At 44.1% G+C, this 14,919-nt stretch overlaps 1 protein-coding gene across 1 annotated transcript in view; it reads right to left on the bottom strand.

Annotated features, from left to right (window-relative positions):
* The window catches only part of prkdc (protein kinase, DNA-activated, catalytic subunit), a gene marked incomplete at its 5' end in the record, with an annotated part of 156,664 nt that overhangs the window by 94,832 nt on the left and 46,913 nt on the right, over positions 1-14,919 (bottom strand). The window contains 8 exons of the mRNA XM_083654725.1: positions 1,903-2,091; positions 3,003-3,206; positions 4,341-4,499; positions 7,174-7,306; positions 9,259-9,467; positions 10,098-10,324; positions 13,362-13,592; positions 14,533-14,666. Of these exons, the coding sequence (XP_083510851.1) occupies positions 1,903-2,091; positions 3,003-3,206; positions 4,341-4,499; positions 7,174-7,306; positions 9,259-9,467; positions 10,098-10,324; positions 13,362-13,592; positions 14,533-14,666 (1,486 nt within the window). The remainder of the gene's footprint in view (positions 1-1,902; positions 2,092-3,002; positions 3,207-4,340; positions 4,500-7,173; positions 7,307-9,258; positions 9,468-10,097; positions 10,325-13,361; positions 13,593-14,532; positions 14,667-14,919) is intronic.

Genomic DNA, 14,919 nt, shown 5'->3' with positions numbered 1-14,919 from the left:
AGCTCCGCTGTGACGCGCAACACGTCAGAATGGAGGGCTTTGGCAGAGGAGGAAATGGGAGATCTCCATGAGGAAAACACAGAGAGAGGTAAACACTGTGCATGTGCTTATATTACCGAGATTATTACTGATACAAAGTGGGTTGATTACCGGTGTTATGACCCAGTGTGGGTCATTTCTGTGGCAGTCCACATTGGGGAAGAGAGTATCCATGTTGTGAAGTGCTGACATGTGTTTTCCCTCCCTGCCCCCGGTGGAGCTGTCACTCCATTCCCATGTTTTCTTTTCTACAGGTGCGGCTGGTGATTGGTTGGGAGGCTGATGGGACTGGCCTTAAAAGGAGCCTGGCCCAGGCCTCTTGACTCCTCTTTTTCCTCCTCCCAACCTGGCTGTGTCATGGCAGGAGCTGCTTCCTTCTTGTGGTGTTAGCTTAGCTAAACCAATTTGTTCATTGTATCAAGTACTGAACTTTTGATGATAATTGTGAACAGTCCTATAGCAGCATGTAGGGGTGAGAATCTTTGATTTATATTTAGTTAACTTTTCTCCTGTTTTTGTTATTAGTTAAGCAGGTAAGCACCATGTTGTTTATTTGGGGGGGTTTTCTTTACAGGTAAGCTTAGGTTTAAATATAGATTTTGTTTATTATTTTGAGTGTGCTCATCCCGATGCTCTCTGCTGCTATATCTAAATAAATCTTACTCTGTGGACTGAAAACCTGTCGTGGCATGGTCATCCTTGGGAGAGGGGAAAGGGGGAGTCATCTTCTTTTATGTTGTGCTGGGTATCCCCTAGGCCGGGCATAACAACCGGTAAAGCCATCCTTTAACTCAAATCAACTCTCAATAACTGTCAAACTAAATGCAAACCTGTTTACAGTTTTTGGATATACTACTGATTTTGTATCATTATACAAAGCTGATTGAAAATCAGCGGAGTGTTCCATTGAACATTAAAGGGCATTACACCAGCTTTGCCAAGGGACACACAGTAGTAACTCCAGCTTCAGCGTACCTGCAGGAGCTCAAGTCCAGCTTCAGCATACCTGAGGGAGCTTAACTGACAGCTTCAGCGTACCTGCAGGAGGAGCTTAAGTCCAGCTTCAGCATACCTGCAGGAGCTTAACTCCAGCTTCAGTGTACCTGCAGGAGCTTAACTGACAGCTTCAGCGTACCTGCAGGAGGAGCTTAAGTCCAGCTTCAGAATACCTGCAGGTGCTTAACTCCACCTCCAGCGTACCTGCAGGAGCTTAAAGCTTCCCACTCCCCAGTCAGTTTTTCATAGCTGCTGTACAACCATTGATGTCCTATGAAAACGTACATGTGCGCGTGCTGTAATAACATACGTCATCATTTGCGCCAAATCACTTAAATTGATAAGAACTGAAGGTAATGCCTTGTTCCACTGATTATTCCACTGCAGCCCAATGACTGCAGCACTGTTCTCTCAGTGTGTCTGTTCTCACTTTGTTACACTCTTTGTCTGGTCCAAAATACCGTAAACAGCCGCCATCACAGTCTCCCCGCATCGATAAAATGTTATTTTAGAGCCACAATATTTATGGAAAGATCATGACTCGAACTGGTTGACCGTTATATCAAACTGGCCATTCAGTGGCGTTTTATTGCCACATAACTAACGTAGCTCGCAGCTAGCTAATGCTAATGCGAACGCCAGCTATTTAATGTAAGTCCATATATGTATTATTTGAATAACATACGTCAGTTTTTTTTTTTTTTTTTTACCGATGGGTTCCCAGATTGGTCGTTAGACAACCATAATGTCTGACATCGTCACCTGTTTTTACCAACCTGGGACAAACCCAGATGAAATATCCAGATGAATACCCAGATGAAATATCTTAAAAATGACAAAATACACTGGAAGGGGGCTTTAACATACCTGCAGGAGCTTGGAGAGCAGCAGCAGAGTGGAGGTCTTGCTCTCTGGAGTGGAGGTGTCTCCTTCCCACCAAGCCTGCAGTCTGTCCCACCTCTTCAGCACCGCCTCCACCAGCCGACTGCCCTGACTCCTCCTCACAGAGCGCTCTCTGAAGGTGTGGTCCAGCATGCCATTCAGCAGCACACTCACCTGACCGAAAAGTAGCAGACTGGAATTACACCCACGTCGCACATACAGAGAGAGGGGGGGAAAATTCATCTTCCAGTAGAGGCCCTGATATCAATGCTTGAATGACATGCGCTATTGCACAGTATTAACATTTTCAAAGATCTGGGCAATGGATGATTTTGGTGTCTAAAGCTATGTTTGGAATGGTTCACTCATTCCCTCACTCATTATTCCACATCATATACTGAAATAAACTATATGGGCAACAACCGAACAACATTTTGCACACCACATTAAATATCACTGTATCAAGAAATGCACTGGATATTCATATCACACACCAGCATCATGTAATCAAACCAAGAATCATGACAGCAGGTTGAAATGGACTCGGGCATTAAATTGCAAATAAATTGTTGAAATTCTAAGCAAGTGTGGTTTCGTCAACTTTGGTGCAAGCTGTTTTGGTTTGGTAAACAAGCTTGTGAGCTAATTAATAGCACACGCTTTCATATTACCTCCTGTATTGGTGGATAAAGTAGTTAACATAGCTGACCTGTAGCAATGATTCCTGCAGTTTTGCTGCTCTTGGTTCAAAACAGAGGCAACTCAAATGTGGTGTCTTCAGTAAGACACGATCACATTGCAATGTGGTATACAGGAGAAATTGTGGGGTACACTGTTCACTACAATTTGTAGTGCATTGTGGTTATCCTATAGTGGTATTTGGTGGATAAATTTAGCCATTGAGAATTCTGACACACTAATAGACAATGGCAGATACACTATATAGTGTATAGTTTATAGTAGGGAATGGTTTTGACAGAACTTGTGTTCTCAGTACTTACTCTGCAGCACTATAACTCATAAGCAACATAAACTCCGATGGAAGACTTGTATAAAAAACAGTAGAGAAGACTAAAAGCAGCTACCATGCTGGGGTTGAGAGCGGCGGCCTTCATGAGGCGTGGCACGGTGCTGTCCAGACTTTTGAGCAGCTGGGTGTTGACGGTGGTCTGGAACAGGCTGTAGAAGTACTCTCCATGGGAGAAGCTGAGGAAGTTACGGCTGTGACTGCCAGACAGAGGCACCGACAGCATGATGGTGTTCAGCAGCAAGTCCACCAGCTGCTCACTCTGCAGGACAACAACAATGTGTCACAGTCACAGGAGGCAGCAAGACATCAAGCTCTGAACATGTGCTGGGAAACACTCATCTGACATTCAGGAAAGAATTTTATGGGACTGTGAACTCAAAACTGTGTGAACTGCAAAATTCAAAATTGTGAACTATGAACTAGGGATGGGGACAATTAATCGATGATCGATTGTTAAGAATTTTGTTAAGGAGGAATTTGATCGATCTAACATTGGTATCAGATAGACGTTGAATGAATGAATTTCACTAACGTTATGTGGACAAATTTGACATCTTACCACACGGGATAAGACATGGGGCGGCTGTAGCTCAGGAGTTCGAGCGGGTCGTCTACTAATCGCTTTGGATAAAAGAGGTCGGTGGTTTGATTCCCGCCTCCTCCAGTCTGCATGTTGAAGTGTCCTTGGGCAAGACACTGAACCCCAAATTGCTCCTGATGGTGTGCCAGCACCCTGTGTGGTAGCCGGCCGCCATCGGTGTATGAATGGGTGAATGTACCTACTGATTGTAAAGCGGTTTGGATAAAAGCACTATATAAATGCAGGCCATTTACCATTTACCATTTACGGGGTGCGCAATTTTAACTGTTGCTTTGGAGACTGAGAAAATCACTCAGCTGTCTACGGGCTGCCGTAGAAATAGAAAGAAAACATGGAGGCAGAAGCGATTCTCGGCCTACCAGAATTGTTAAGATATGCACAAATACATATGCGAAGTCACAAACAATGTGTCAATATCGTTGGTTAATGTAGATACATACTGGTAGGTAGGCTATGTAATTGGCTCATTGTAACTCGAATTCCAGGAATATGGCTATTATTATAAGGTAAGGTAAGGGTAAGCAGAGAGACAGCACTAACCTGTTGGCTGAGAGAGAAGGCGAGCTAAGGTAAGGTAAGGGTAAGCAGAGAGACAGCACTAACCTGTTGGTTGAGACAGAAGGCGAGCTAAGGTAAGGTAAGGGTAAGCAGAGAGACAGCACTAACCTGTTGGCTGAGAGAGAAGGCGAGCTAAGGTAAGGTAAGGGTAAGCAGAGAGACAGCACTAACCTGTTGGCTGAGAGAGAAGGCGAGCTAAGGTAAGGTAAGGGTAAGCAGAGAGAGAGCACTAACCTGTTGGTTGAGACAGAAGGCGAGCTGGAGGAGGCCGTCCGCGAGCCTCCTGCTATTTATGTCCAAGGATGGCAGAGCCTTCCTGTCCTCGCCGGGTGCTATGCCTTTATACACCACCAGGAGAAGCCGGCACCCAAGGGACTCAGCGTAGGCTGTGTCCTTCATCACAGACAGAAAGACAGAAAGACAGAAAAACAGCAGGATTTTGACATGGCAGCTGTGTAGCCTTATTCACGAGTTCCCACACCCCCCCCATTTTCTCCCCAATTGTACTTGGCCAATTTTCCCCTGCTGCTGCACCCTCTGCCGATCTGGGGAGAGCCGTAGACTATTACCATGCTTCCTTCGACACATGCGCAGTTGCCAGGCGCTTCTTTTCAGACAACGGGGAGCTTCACCGGAAGGACGTAGCACGTGGGAGGATCACGCTATTCCCACCAGTTCTCTTCTGCCCCGAACAGGCGCCGCGACTGACCAGAGGAGGCGCTAGTGCAGCGACCAGGACACATACCCTCAATCTGGCTTCCCACCCGCAGACACAGCCAATCATGCCTGTATGGACACCCGACCAAGCCGGGAGGTAACACGGGGGCGCGAACCTGCGACTCTCGTGTTGTTGGTTGGCAGGGAATCTACCCTACACTACCCAGACGCCCCCCACACCTTCTTAAACATCAAATTCAAGGACTTTCCAGTACGGCTGGGGAATATAGCAATATTATTTCGAGATTGTGATATGAGACTAGATATCGTCTTAGATTTTAGATATCGTAATATCGTGATCTGTAATGTCTTAAAGGCCGCATTACAGTAAAATGACCTTACCACACTGTTCTAGCTCTTCTATTATTTGCCTTTACCCACTTAGTCATTATATCCACATTACTGATGATTATCAAAAATCTCATTGTGTAAATATTTTGTGAAAACCAATAGTCAGGGAAGGAAACCCTGTCTTTGCATTTTATTTTTGATTAGTCTTGTTTGAATAAAAGTGCTTGTCACATCTCACATGTGGCTTGGAGGTACAACTGAACATTTAGCCCACTTCGTACGAAATACCAAGATATGAATCGCTGATACATGTTTCGCGATTCAGCCTAAAAATAGAGATATGATCTTTGGTCCATATCACTCACCCGTAGTTGTACCGTTCAGTAAATTGCAAAATATTCTTTAATCAACATGAGAAAGAACTGTGATAAGATCGTGGATCTGGATCCTGCCTGAAAGAAATCGTGATATATTTTTGCCATATCGCCCACCCCTACTTTCCAGACCCAATTCCCTCAACTTCAGGGACCCAACACCCAAAAAGAGAGAGAGGTTTAACTGTGTTAACACTTTACAACTGTTGTGTGTTAGATGTTAACACATTGAGTGCCAGCCATTTTTTCATCCTGTAGGTAAATTGTGCCAGGTTTTTTTTTGAGGATTCTGGCTCATTTTACAAGAGCCGAGGATTATTTTCTGTTAAGAATTCATGAACACCAATCATCTAAAAATAACTAATAGAATGTGTGCTTTCTCTGTCTAAAAGAGTTAGTTTGCAGAGTTAGTAGTTATGTAGATATTAGCCGTTGAGTACAGCATGGTTTCAGCGTCTGGAAATTTATTCAGAGATAAATGGCTTTTTGTGAAATTCGACAGAACAGTCACTTTAACCATTCATTTTTGGCATCAGTAAGACCGTCAGACATTCTAAACAATAGTTTTGAACAGTAATTTCCTCCATAACAACAGGAAACACCCCTCTCATTCAAACTCCTCCCTCCGTGTGTCTTCTCCTCCTTCCTCCTGGCTCTACAGCGGGCGTGTCAGAAGCGCGTTGCTGCTGCCTGCCTGCCTGCCTGCCTGCTTGCCTGCGTGCGGACGCTCCTTGTGCGAGTCAAGATGGGCCGGGGAATGCGTGGGCGATGGGCAGATGTTGATTCTGGCCTTTCTGAGGTGTTTCAAAGTGTGTTTCACCTATAATCTATTTTGCAAATCGCTCTCCGCTCTCTGTGTGCGGCTGCCTGCGCGGCCGCTCTCGGGCAAGACAAGTGTGGAATGGATTACTGTAAAATCGCCTCGCCATTTCCTTGAATGAATGGCTTGCTCCCGCGGCAGTTTTTTCTTTGATTTCGCTCGTCTGGGGGAGCACTGTCAACACTTAGTGGGTCGGTAAAATAGATTATACACATTCTCTTGCTCCAATAGTGATCTCGAAGATGTAAAAGTTGTTGATTGATGTCCCACCGTCAAAAAAAAAAAATGTTTATGTAAGACGAGTTATTTCGGCTCTGGCACTCAAGCGTTGGATTATGTAAGACGAATTATCTCGGCTATGGCACTTAACGTGTTAAGTAAAAAAAAAAAAAAAATCGCAATTTCTATTCTGGGGCGGCTGTGGCTCAGGAGGTAGAGCGGGTTGTCCAGACGTCCACTAAAGAGAAGATCGGTGGTTCGATCCCCGGCTCCTCCAGTCCACATGTCGAAGTGTTCTTGGCCAAGATACTGAACCCCAAATTGCTCCCAGTGGGCGTGCAGCTTGCCACCATCGGTGTAGGAATGTCTGGGTGAATGTAGGCATGTGTTGTAAAGTGCTTTGAGTGGTCGGTAGACCAAAAAAGCGACATTATATAAATGCAGTCCATTTACCATTTATTCTTACACAAAATATATAAATACAAGCACTTCCAAAGACCCATGTCTATTTATGCCTATTTTCCAAAACTTTCAAGGCCTTGATTTCCCCCCCTCAAATTCACAAACTTTCAAGGAGGGCCGGTGGGAACCCTGCTTACTGAAGGGTATGCCATAGCTACTATCTGGAAGCAACCACCCTGAATACCTGGCTGTGCAGGATGGAGCTGAGGAAGCCCGCTTTGTGGATCTGCTTACAGGCTGACAGAATCATCTCCATCTGTTCATGGCTGCTCAGAGTGCTGGCATGGTAGAGGTCCACAGCACACAACTCCTCCACACTGGAGACGCCACAACACAAACACAGGTTAGTGATGATGACTCACTCAGAGGGCTAACTTTGGATAACTGCCTGCTGTGTAACAACTATACAAAAATCACGTATTGGGAAATCAGAAGATTGCTTGTAAAGCTGAAATACAGACTGTTACAGACATATTTTGATTCTAGGTATTGTAGGTGCTTGTATCAATAAGCAATATAAGAACAATGTAAATTATTGTACAAAGGTATTAGCAATTTCCACATAATGATACACAAATGTTCATTTGTCAAAACACAACTGCAACATTTGACTACATAGAGCTCTTTTACCTTACCTGGAATATTAGGGTACAGGAAGTAGCCTAAAGCAGAGAGATTCACTGCCAAGAGCTGCAGTGACCTGAGTGTTCATATGACCCATATCCAACCAGGTATAAACAAGAGTTTCATTTTTCCAATGATAACAAAAACCTCAAATACTGGATCTCAAATGTCAGGCAGGATTTTTCTTTAAGGCAAATGGCGATGACTCAGAACAGTCCCATTTGAGGAAAAACTATGAAATATGCTATTTTAACTCATTGAGTGCCAGCCACTTTTGGAGAACGGACGCTCCCAGTGCCAGAGTTTCAGAGCGTTTTTCAGTGATTTCTCGAGGCCCACAGAATATTGTGTGATATTACTATGTAAACACCGAACACGCACAAAGAACGATGAGACTCTCTTCTATCATCTGCAAAAAAAAGTTTATTGATACCATTTTCCGTTCTTTAGTTATGAGCCGGAGAAGATAGGCTGTTTTGAGCAAAAAGACACATTTCAAATTAGAAGCTGAGTTATTCCGCCTTTTGTGAAATGCAGCATTTCAAGCACATTCACTGAGTCTGAAGATAATATTTTCTGATGTAGTGACGTGGTGTAGTTGTGTGGTGCACTGCGTGCCCCACCCCCCTCTCCCCCCCTCAGCTGCAAACTCCTCCCCACACTAACACACAGCCTAACACGCACCCAGTCTATTTTCGGAGCGCTCCGTTTTTGTGCGGCGGTTCCCAGCGCGACACGGAAATGCCAAACCGGACTGCAGGGAAAGGTTTGGCTCTTCGGCGTCGGGTGCTGCCTTTCTGGCGGCTAATCGTGTGGAGAAACTATACAGCAGAGACAGAGGGGCTGAGTTGTGGGCGCGGATTGACTGCTGTTCGCAGCCAACGTCAGATTGCAGCCAGAGCAATCTATATGGCTCTGGCTGCAGCATGAGCGGTTTCTTTTTCATCACGGGGCTTTTTCCTGCTGTTTTCCGGACCTTCCTCTAATCTAGAGAGCACTGTCGCCACCTAATGGGTCTGTAAAATAGGTTATACACATCCAATAGCTACAATATTTGTACAGGAGATGCAGAAGGCTTTGATCCACGTCCCACCGTCAAAAAACGCATTTGACGTCGATCGACGTCCTTGGCACTCTACGTCACTATTTACTTTGACGTCGATCGACGTCCTTGGCACTCAATGAGTTAATAAAGAAAATAAAAATACCGTAATTATAGTCTAGGGCTGGGCGATAATTCAATCGTCATTAAGTGGAATCATGTTGTGATGATATGGTGATTTGACACACACATTTTACTGTCTAAATTTAAGATTACAGATAGCAAGCAAATTTGATTTAAAAGCTCAAAATGAGATATGGAATTTATAGACTATTATTTGGAAATGTCAGTTTTGTTTGACATCACACACAACATTACCATTTGGTTCAAAGGGATGAACATTAATTTGACCATTTAACATGGATTTCATACAGGAACCATATTGTGATATATACTGATATCGGGGAAGTAGAAAAAACATGATTATCGCAATATTGATTTCAACCAATCGTTCAGCCCTATTACAGTCCATGTACAGTACTGATGCATAATAATTGGTAATGAAGGACGCCCCTTATCAAAGACCAAAGATGGTCGATGTACCTCTTGCGTGAGATAATTGTCCGCAGGCTGCTCTCCACACGGCTGCGGTAAGGTGAGGCCAGCAGGGCCTTCAGCAGAGGAACACACACCTCTGGCAGGTGCTTCATCACCTCCACGTCGGCCATGGTGAAACCCACAGCTGATGGCTGGCACACCACCAGTGCAGTCAGCTCAAAAAACACACAGCCAAAAACATCTCCTTCCAGAAGCTGTGAAGAAAAGTAGAAAACACAGTACAAAAATACACAGCATCATTTGCTTGGGGTAGGATGCTTATTTCTATACATCCAAGTGGCTAAAACTTTTTTTTTATCCCATTTTTATCCCCCATTAGTGCAAATTTGGTATTTATTTATCCTGGTTGCTGCTCCACCCTCTGCCGATCTGGGGAAGAGCCAAAACTGGATCCATGCTTCCTCCGAGACATGGGCCAGCCACTTCTTTTCACCTGACAGGGGAAGCTTCACCGGTAGGACATAGCACGTGGGAGGATCACGCTATTCCAACGAGTTCCCCTCCCTCCGAACAGGCGCCCCGAACGACCAGAGGAGGCACCACTTCAGCGACCAGGATAATGAGGATATTGCATGTTTTTTGGTGAGGGGTTCCTATATGAAGGAAACCCCCAGGGGGCACAGGGAGAACATGCAAACTCCACACAGAAAGGCCCTTTTTGACAACCCCACCCGGGCGGTGGGCCCTCGAGGACATGCGGACGGGCCCACACTCCTTCAGCGCTCACAGCGTCCCAGGTGGGAATCGAACCCAGGACCTTCTAGCTGTGAGGCAACAGCGCTACACTGCGTCACCGTGCCCCTCAAGTGGCTAAAATTTGATACCTTACAAAACTCCTGGTCACATTTGGTGAGAATCATTGCGGCAAACTCCAGCAGGCGAACGATGATGGTGCACTTGCTGTAGTTGTACTGGTCCACCTCTCTGGGGCTGAAGTGGGAGGTCTTCTGGCCCAGCAGAAAACAGCTCTCTGCTGCTGCCAGTTCGTGGGTTGCCAGCTCAGTCAAGAAGAAATCTATGGCCTTCAGAAAGCTTGAGTTTTCTTTGGAGCCTTGGGAATGGAAGAAAAGACCAGAGATCACTGACCAGGCTGTTACAGAAAGCTATACCAAATCCTGCACTCCAAGGACCTTTCATGCTGGAAAGTGAGGAGAAGCAAATTTAATAAAGGTTGTGATATATTGAATTTGTGGAGTGCAAAGTCTGGCTGCAATACACCATGGATATATGCATGTTGTTTCTCCTTGGTCTAAGTAATGCAATGATAACATGCCAGTAGAGGGTACTGGCATGTACTCTATAGAGCAGGGATGGGCAACTTTGATAATAGAGGGCCACCAAAAGAATTCCTCGCTACCAGAGGTCCAGAATGTGACCCTGCACTTCCACCAGTAGCCCACTGTAACACCATCACTCCAAATTATAGTTACTAATTTGATGAAAATGACTGGCAATCAAAGTTTATTATACCATCATTTATATTTTTCATAATATTCAAATTAAGTAATTCTTCCACTCAGATGACACCAGAAACTTTGCTCTAGCTTTAAAACAGCCCGCTACAGCAATTTGATGGGGTACATCACCCAAATATGTGATATTAATCAGATTACGGTAGTAACGTTGCATGTGCAATGTGCATCCTGGATATAGTTTGTTACAATAGTGTTAGCTCAAATGCTAACGTTAAACAGTATGTGGATGGACAATGCTTACGCCATTAGCGCCATGTTCTGGGTTGCACAGTAAAATAAAAACATGGATTTTGGTGGTCTAACCCAGGGGTTCCCAACCTTTTTTGTGCCGCGGACCGGTAGATAGATGGGGAAAAAAGTCACGGACCGGTTGTCAATTTTTATTAAAAAAAAAAAAAAAAAAAAAACATAGGCTATAATATTATAGGCTGTGTGGTAGTTGAAACATAGTTTCAAGTTGACGTTTATTTTTGTTTGTAGTTTGTAAAAAAAAAAAATGTAAAAAAAAAAAAAAAATTGACCGGGTTCGTAATGTAATGTATGTAATGAAATCGACCCAGGGGCCACACTGAGTGAGGTCGGGGGCTGCATGCGGCCCGCGGGCCGCCAGTTGCCCACCCCTGCTATAGAGGGTGTTGTCACAAATCCCCGAGGCCAGCCAATGGGGGGAGGTTCAGTTCAGAGCAGGAGGTCCAGTTCAGAGTACTGCTTTACACCATTGGGCGTCAGACTTCACCAAACATTTAGGTGGGGTTCAATTACTCTTTTGAAGAATTCTTCAGATTTACAGTAAATGTCAGGATTTTGACCTGCATTCATCAACAACACTACTAAATTCCCATATACATTGATTTTAAAGTGATAATACGGAAGATTTCAGTTTTCTTGTCTTGACAACACCTATGGCCATGAACAGTAATTGCAGATGAGATCCACACAGTGGCGCATATGTGATGTAAAGGTTTTTTTCTTCTTCTTCTTAATATACAGTATTCAAGTAGGCCAGTGGGGGCGGTAATACAACGCTTGGACGCCAACCGCGCACACAGCTCAAAAGAAGAAGAAGTTGGTCTGCGGTAGTTAGCAGAGCTAATAGAAGAGTTGCGACATCTCATTCACTCCAATGGACCAGTTTTTGGATTAAGCAGCGCTGTCGGGTTGCAGCAGAATGGACAATTTGTGATGTACTTTTAAAAGGGTAAGATGTTTAAACAATCCAATTGTATATTATCAGCTTTATTTTATGCATTAAAACGTAGCACGAGAGCCTTCCTGGCTATACCCCCGCTACGTGAGTAACGCATTTTGGACTTCCGTTGGCCCACTCTCTCTTCCATATTACTCTGGTAGGACGTTGACAGTGTTGCCAGATTGGGTCGTTTCCCTTGCGCCGTTGTGTGTGCGTTCTGGCAGTCTGTGGACGGGAAACCATCACCTGCATCTGGCAACACTGGTAGTCAAACTTGTTCCTCCTACTCCGCCTACCCCCTCCCTGCCGGACAATTCTGCTGGGTGAGGCGAAACACATCAAGAACTGTGCGCTGCTTGTGATATCTTTCTGTTTTTTGTTTTGTTTGGGGGGCGGGGAAAGTGTCGCCACAGACACAAGTTCATAAATGTTGCAATACAGAGAGATGCAAGGGCTTTCATCAATGGGCCATAGGCTCAATCCCCATTGTGTTAACTCAGTTGATGAGTGACTTTACAGTCAATTTAATTATATGAAAATCTTCCGTATTATCACTTTAAGCAGAAAAAAGTGGAAAACCGTTTAGTATCTCTTTAATACTGAAACAGCAATTTTAACGTGTAATGTCTAAACTGGAGCAGACAACAATTTTTACCTTTTCTAAGCTATATATTTTTTGAGACATACAGTACACATCTTTAAATGTTCAGCATATGTTGATGACTAATCAAAAGCCTCCCTGACCAATTGTACTATGACTATTTGTGATGTGGCAAAATGCAGGTCATGGAGGTAATATTTTTCAAGTTTTATGTAATGGATAATGTACAGTGTAGTCATTATTCCACTATTGTTTCACATTGGGGCATTGATCAGTCAGTCGGGGGATATTTTGCAATAAGACCTTGCTGAACATCATTGCCCCACTTATTACATAGCGTACATGTTAGGGGTGTCAAAAATAATCGATTATAAGATGCATCGCGATGCGGACGTGCACGATTCTGCATCGATTCACAAATGTCAAAAATCGATTATTATTATTATTTTTATTTATTTTTTAATAATCGAATAAAATATAATGGAAGTACATGCAGTTGTTTATTTGGATCATAATACAATGCAATTCCAAATGCACTTTTATTTTAAAAGTAGCCACACTGAGAAAAGAGAGAAAAAATAAATCACATATTGGGAAAAAAAGTGATGCATCGATTGAAGATGCATCGAGATGCATCGATAATCGTAATCGAATCGAATCGTAGCCCTCTGAATCGTAATCGAATCGAATCGTGAGGCCAGTGAAGATTCACAGCCCTAGTACATGTATTGTCAGATTTCTGTATTGCGATATATTGAATTTCAATATGTCATCCCATCCCCAGTAATAAAATAGTACAACACGCTCCTGGAACAGGACTTACTCAACATGTGATGGGGCTTGATGATGTGTAAGCCGATGAAGGTGTTGTAGCAGTCGAGGGCGGCCAGGAGCAGGTCCATCCACTGCAAGGTGGCTCTGACGCTGAAGGGGCCAGAGAGGTGCCTGAGGCTGGGCTGGGACAGCAGCCCGCCCCCCTCCAGCCGCGAGATCAAGAACGCCATGCCGTGATCCTGCACCACCCCTTCCAGCCACTGGGAGGGAGACTTCTTGCCTGCGTACACACACATACGCACACACACGCACACACACACACACGCGCGCGCATACACACACATCCAGGAGTGAACATAATGCACATATATAACCAAAGTAAATGCATAAACAGCTATTCAGATTTAGCACCCTTCCCTCTAAACTACAATACAGGTTTCTAGACCAGTGGTACTCAACATTGCCCTACTCAGGAGCCACATTGACAAAAACATTTTTGCAAGAGCCACAATCCACAAACGTCTCTTTCCTCCCTGAAACCAGTTCTGTTTGATTCTCTCCAGTTCTTCAGCCCTTACATGTACAATAAGTGCGATTTTAGTTTTTTGTTGTCCCATTTTACCTTTGAAATGACAAAGCAATATTATTCCAGTATTTAGCATGGTGATATGTTACCTTTACCTCTTCACTAGACATTTCGGTTGGATCTCTCTCTGCTCTAATTAGCTATCTTACTCATTTCTATTGTGAAAATATCACTATTGTTTCTTGTTAATGTCTCAATGATACTGTAGGCCCGGTTAGCTTTAATGATAGGCCCGGTTAGCTTAATGATAGGCCTGGTTAGCTTTAATGATAGCCCCCGTTAGCTTTAATGATAGGCCCAGTTAGCTTAATGATAGGCCCGGTTAGCTTCAATGATAGGCCTGGTTAGCTTAATGATAGGCCCGGTTAGCTTTAATGATAGGCCCGGTTAGCTTAATGATAGGCCCGGTTAGCTTAATGATAGGCCTGGTTAGCTTAATGATAGGCCCGGTTAGCTCCAATGATAGGCCCGGTTAGCTTAATGATAGGCCCGGTTAGCTTCATTCCTACTGGTCGGCGATTGCCAATAGACTTGAGCATGTGATCTGCGAATTTCGGTTGCAATTAAACCTGATTTCCACATTTTCTACATCTAATTAAAAGATGGTCAAGTACCTTGCTGAAAGATTGCTCACCTGGGAGGAGGGGAATGAACTCGTAGAGGAGCTCCATGCATCTGTGGCGGCACTCAGTTTGTGGTCGGCCACATTGCTCGAGAAGCCACAAAACCACATCTGACAGGCACAGCTTTTCATCAGGGGGAAAGCCCCTTGAAGACAAAGAGAAATGAGGGAAATGATATACAATCGTCCTCCCACAAGTGAAAACAGCCAGGAAATTACATACCGCATAAACCTATGAAGTGTAAGCCTAATCCATTCTGAAATTACAAAGCAAATCAAACAAAATAACTGTAGGGTTTTCACACCAAAAACAGAAGGCAGTGGCACACAGTGCTTTCACTGTTATTCAGACAACAGGCAACTTCACGATGATCCAGAATCATTAAGCACAATTTCACT

This window comes from Poromitra crassiceps, assembly GCF_964638095.1.
Source record: "Poromitra crassiceps genome assembly, chromosome: 2".
Classification (NCBI taxonomy): Eukaryota; Metazoa; Chordata; class Actinopteri; order Beryciformes; family Melamphaidae; genus Poromitra; species Poromitra crassiceps.
The sequence above is the reverse complement of the archived record's forward strand: the minus strand, read 5'-3'. Positions and strand labels throughout refer to the sequence as shown.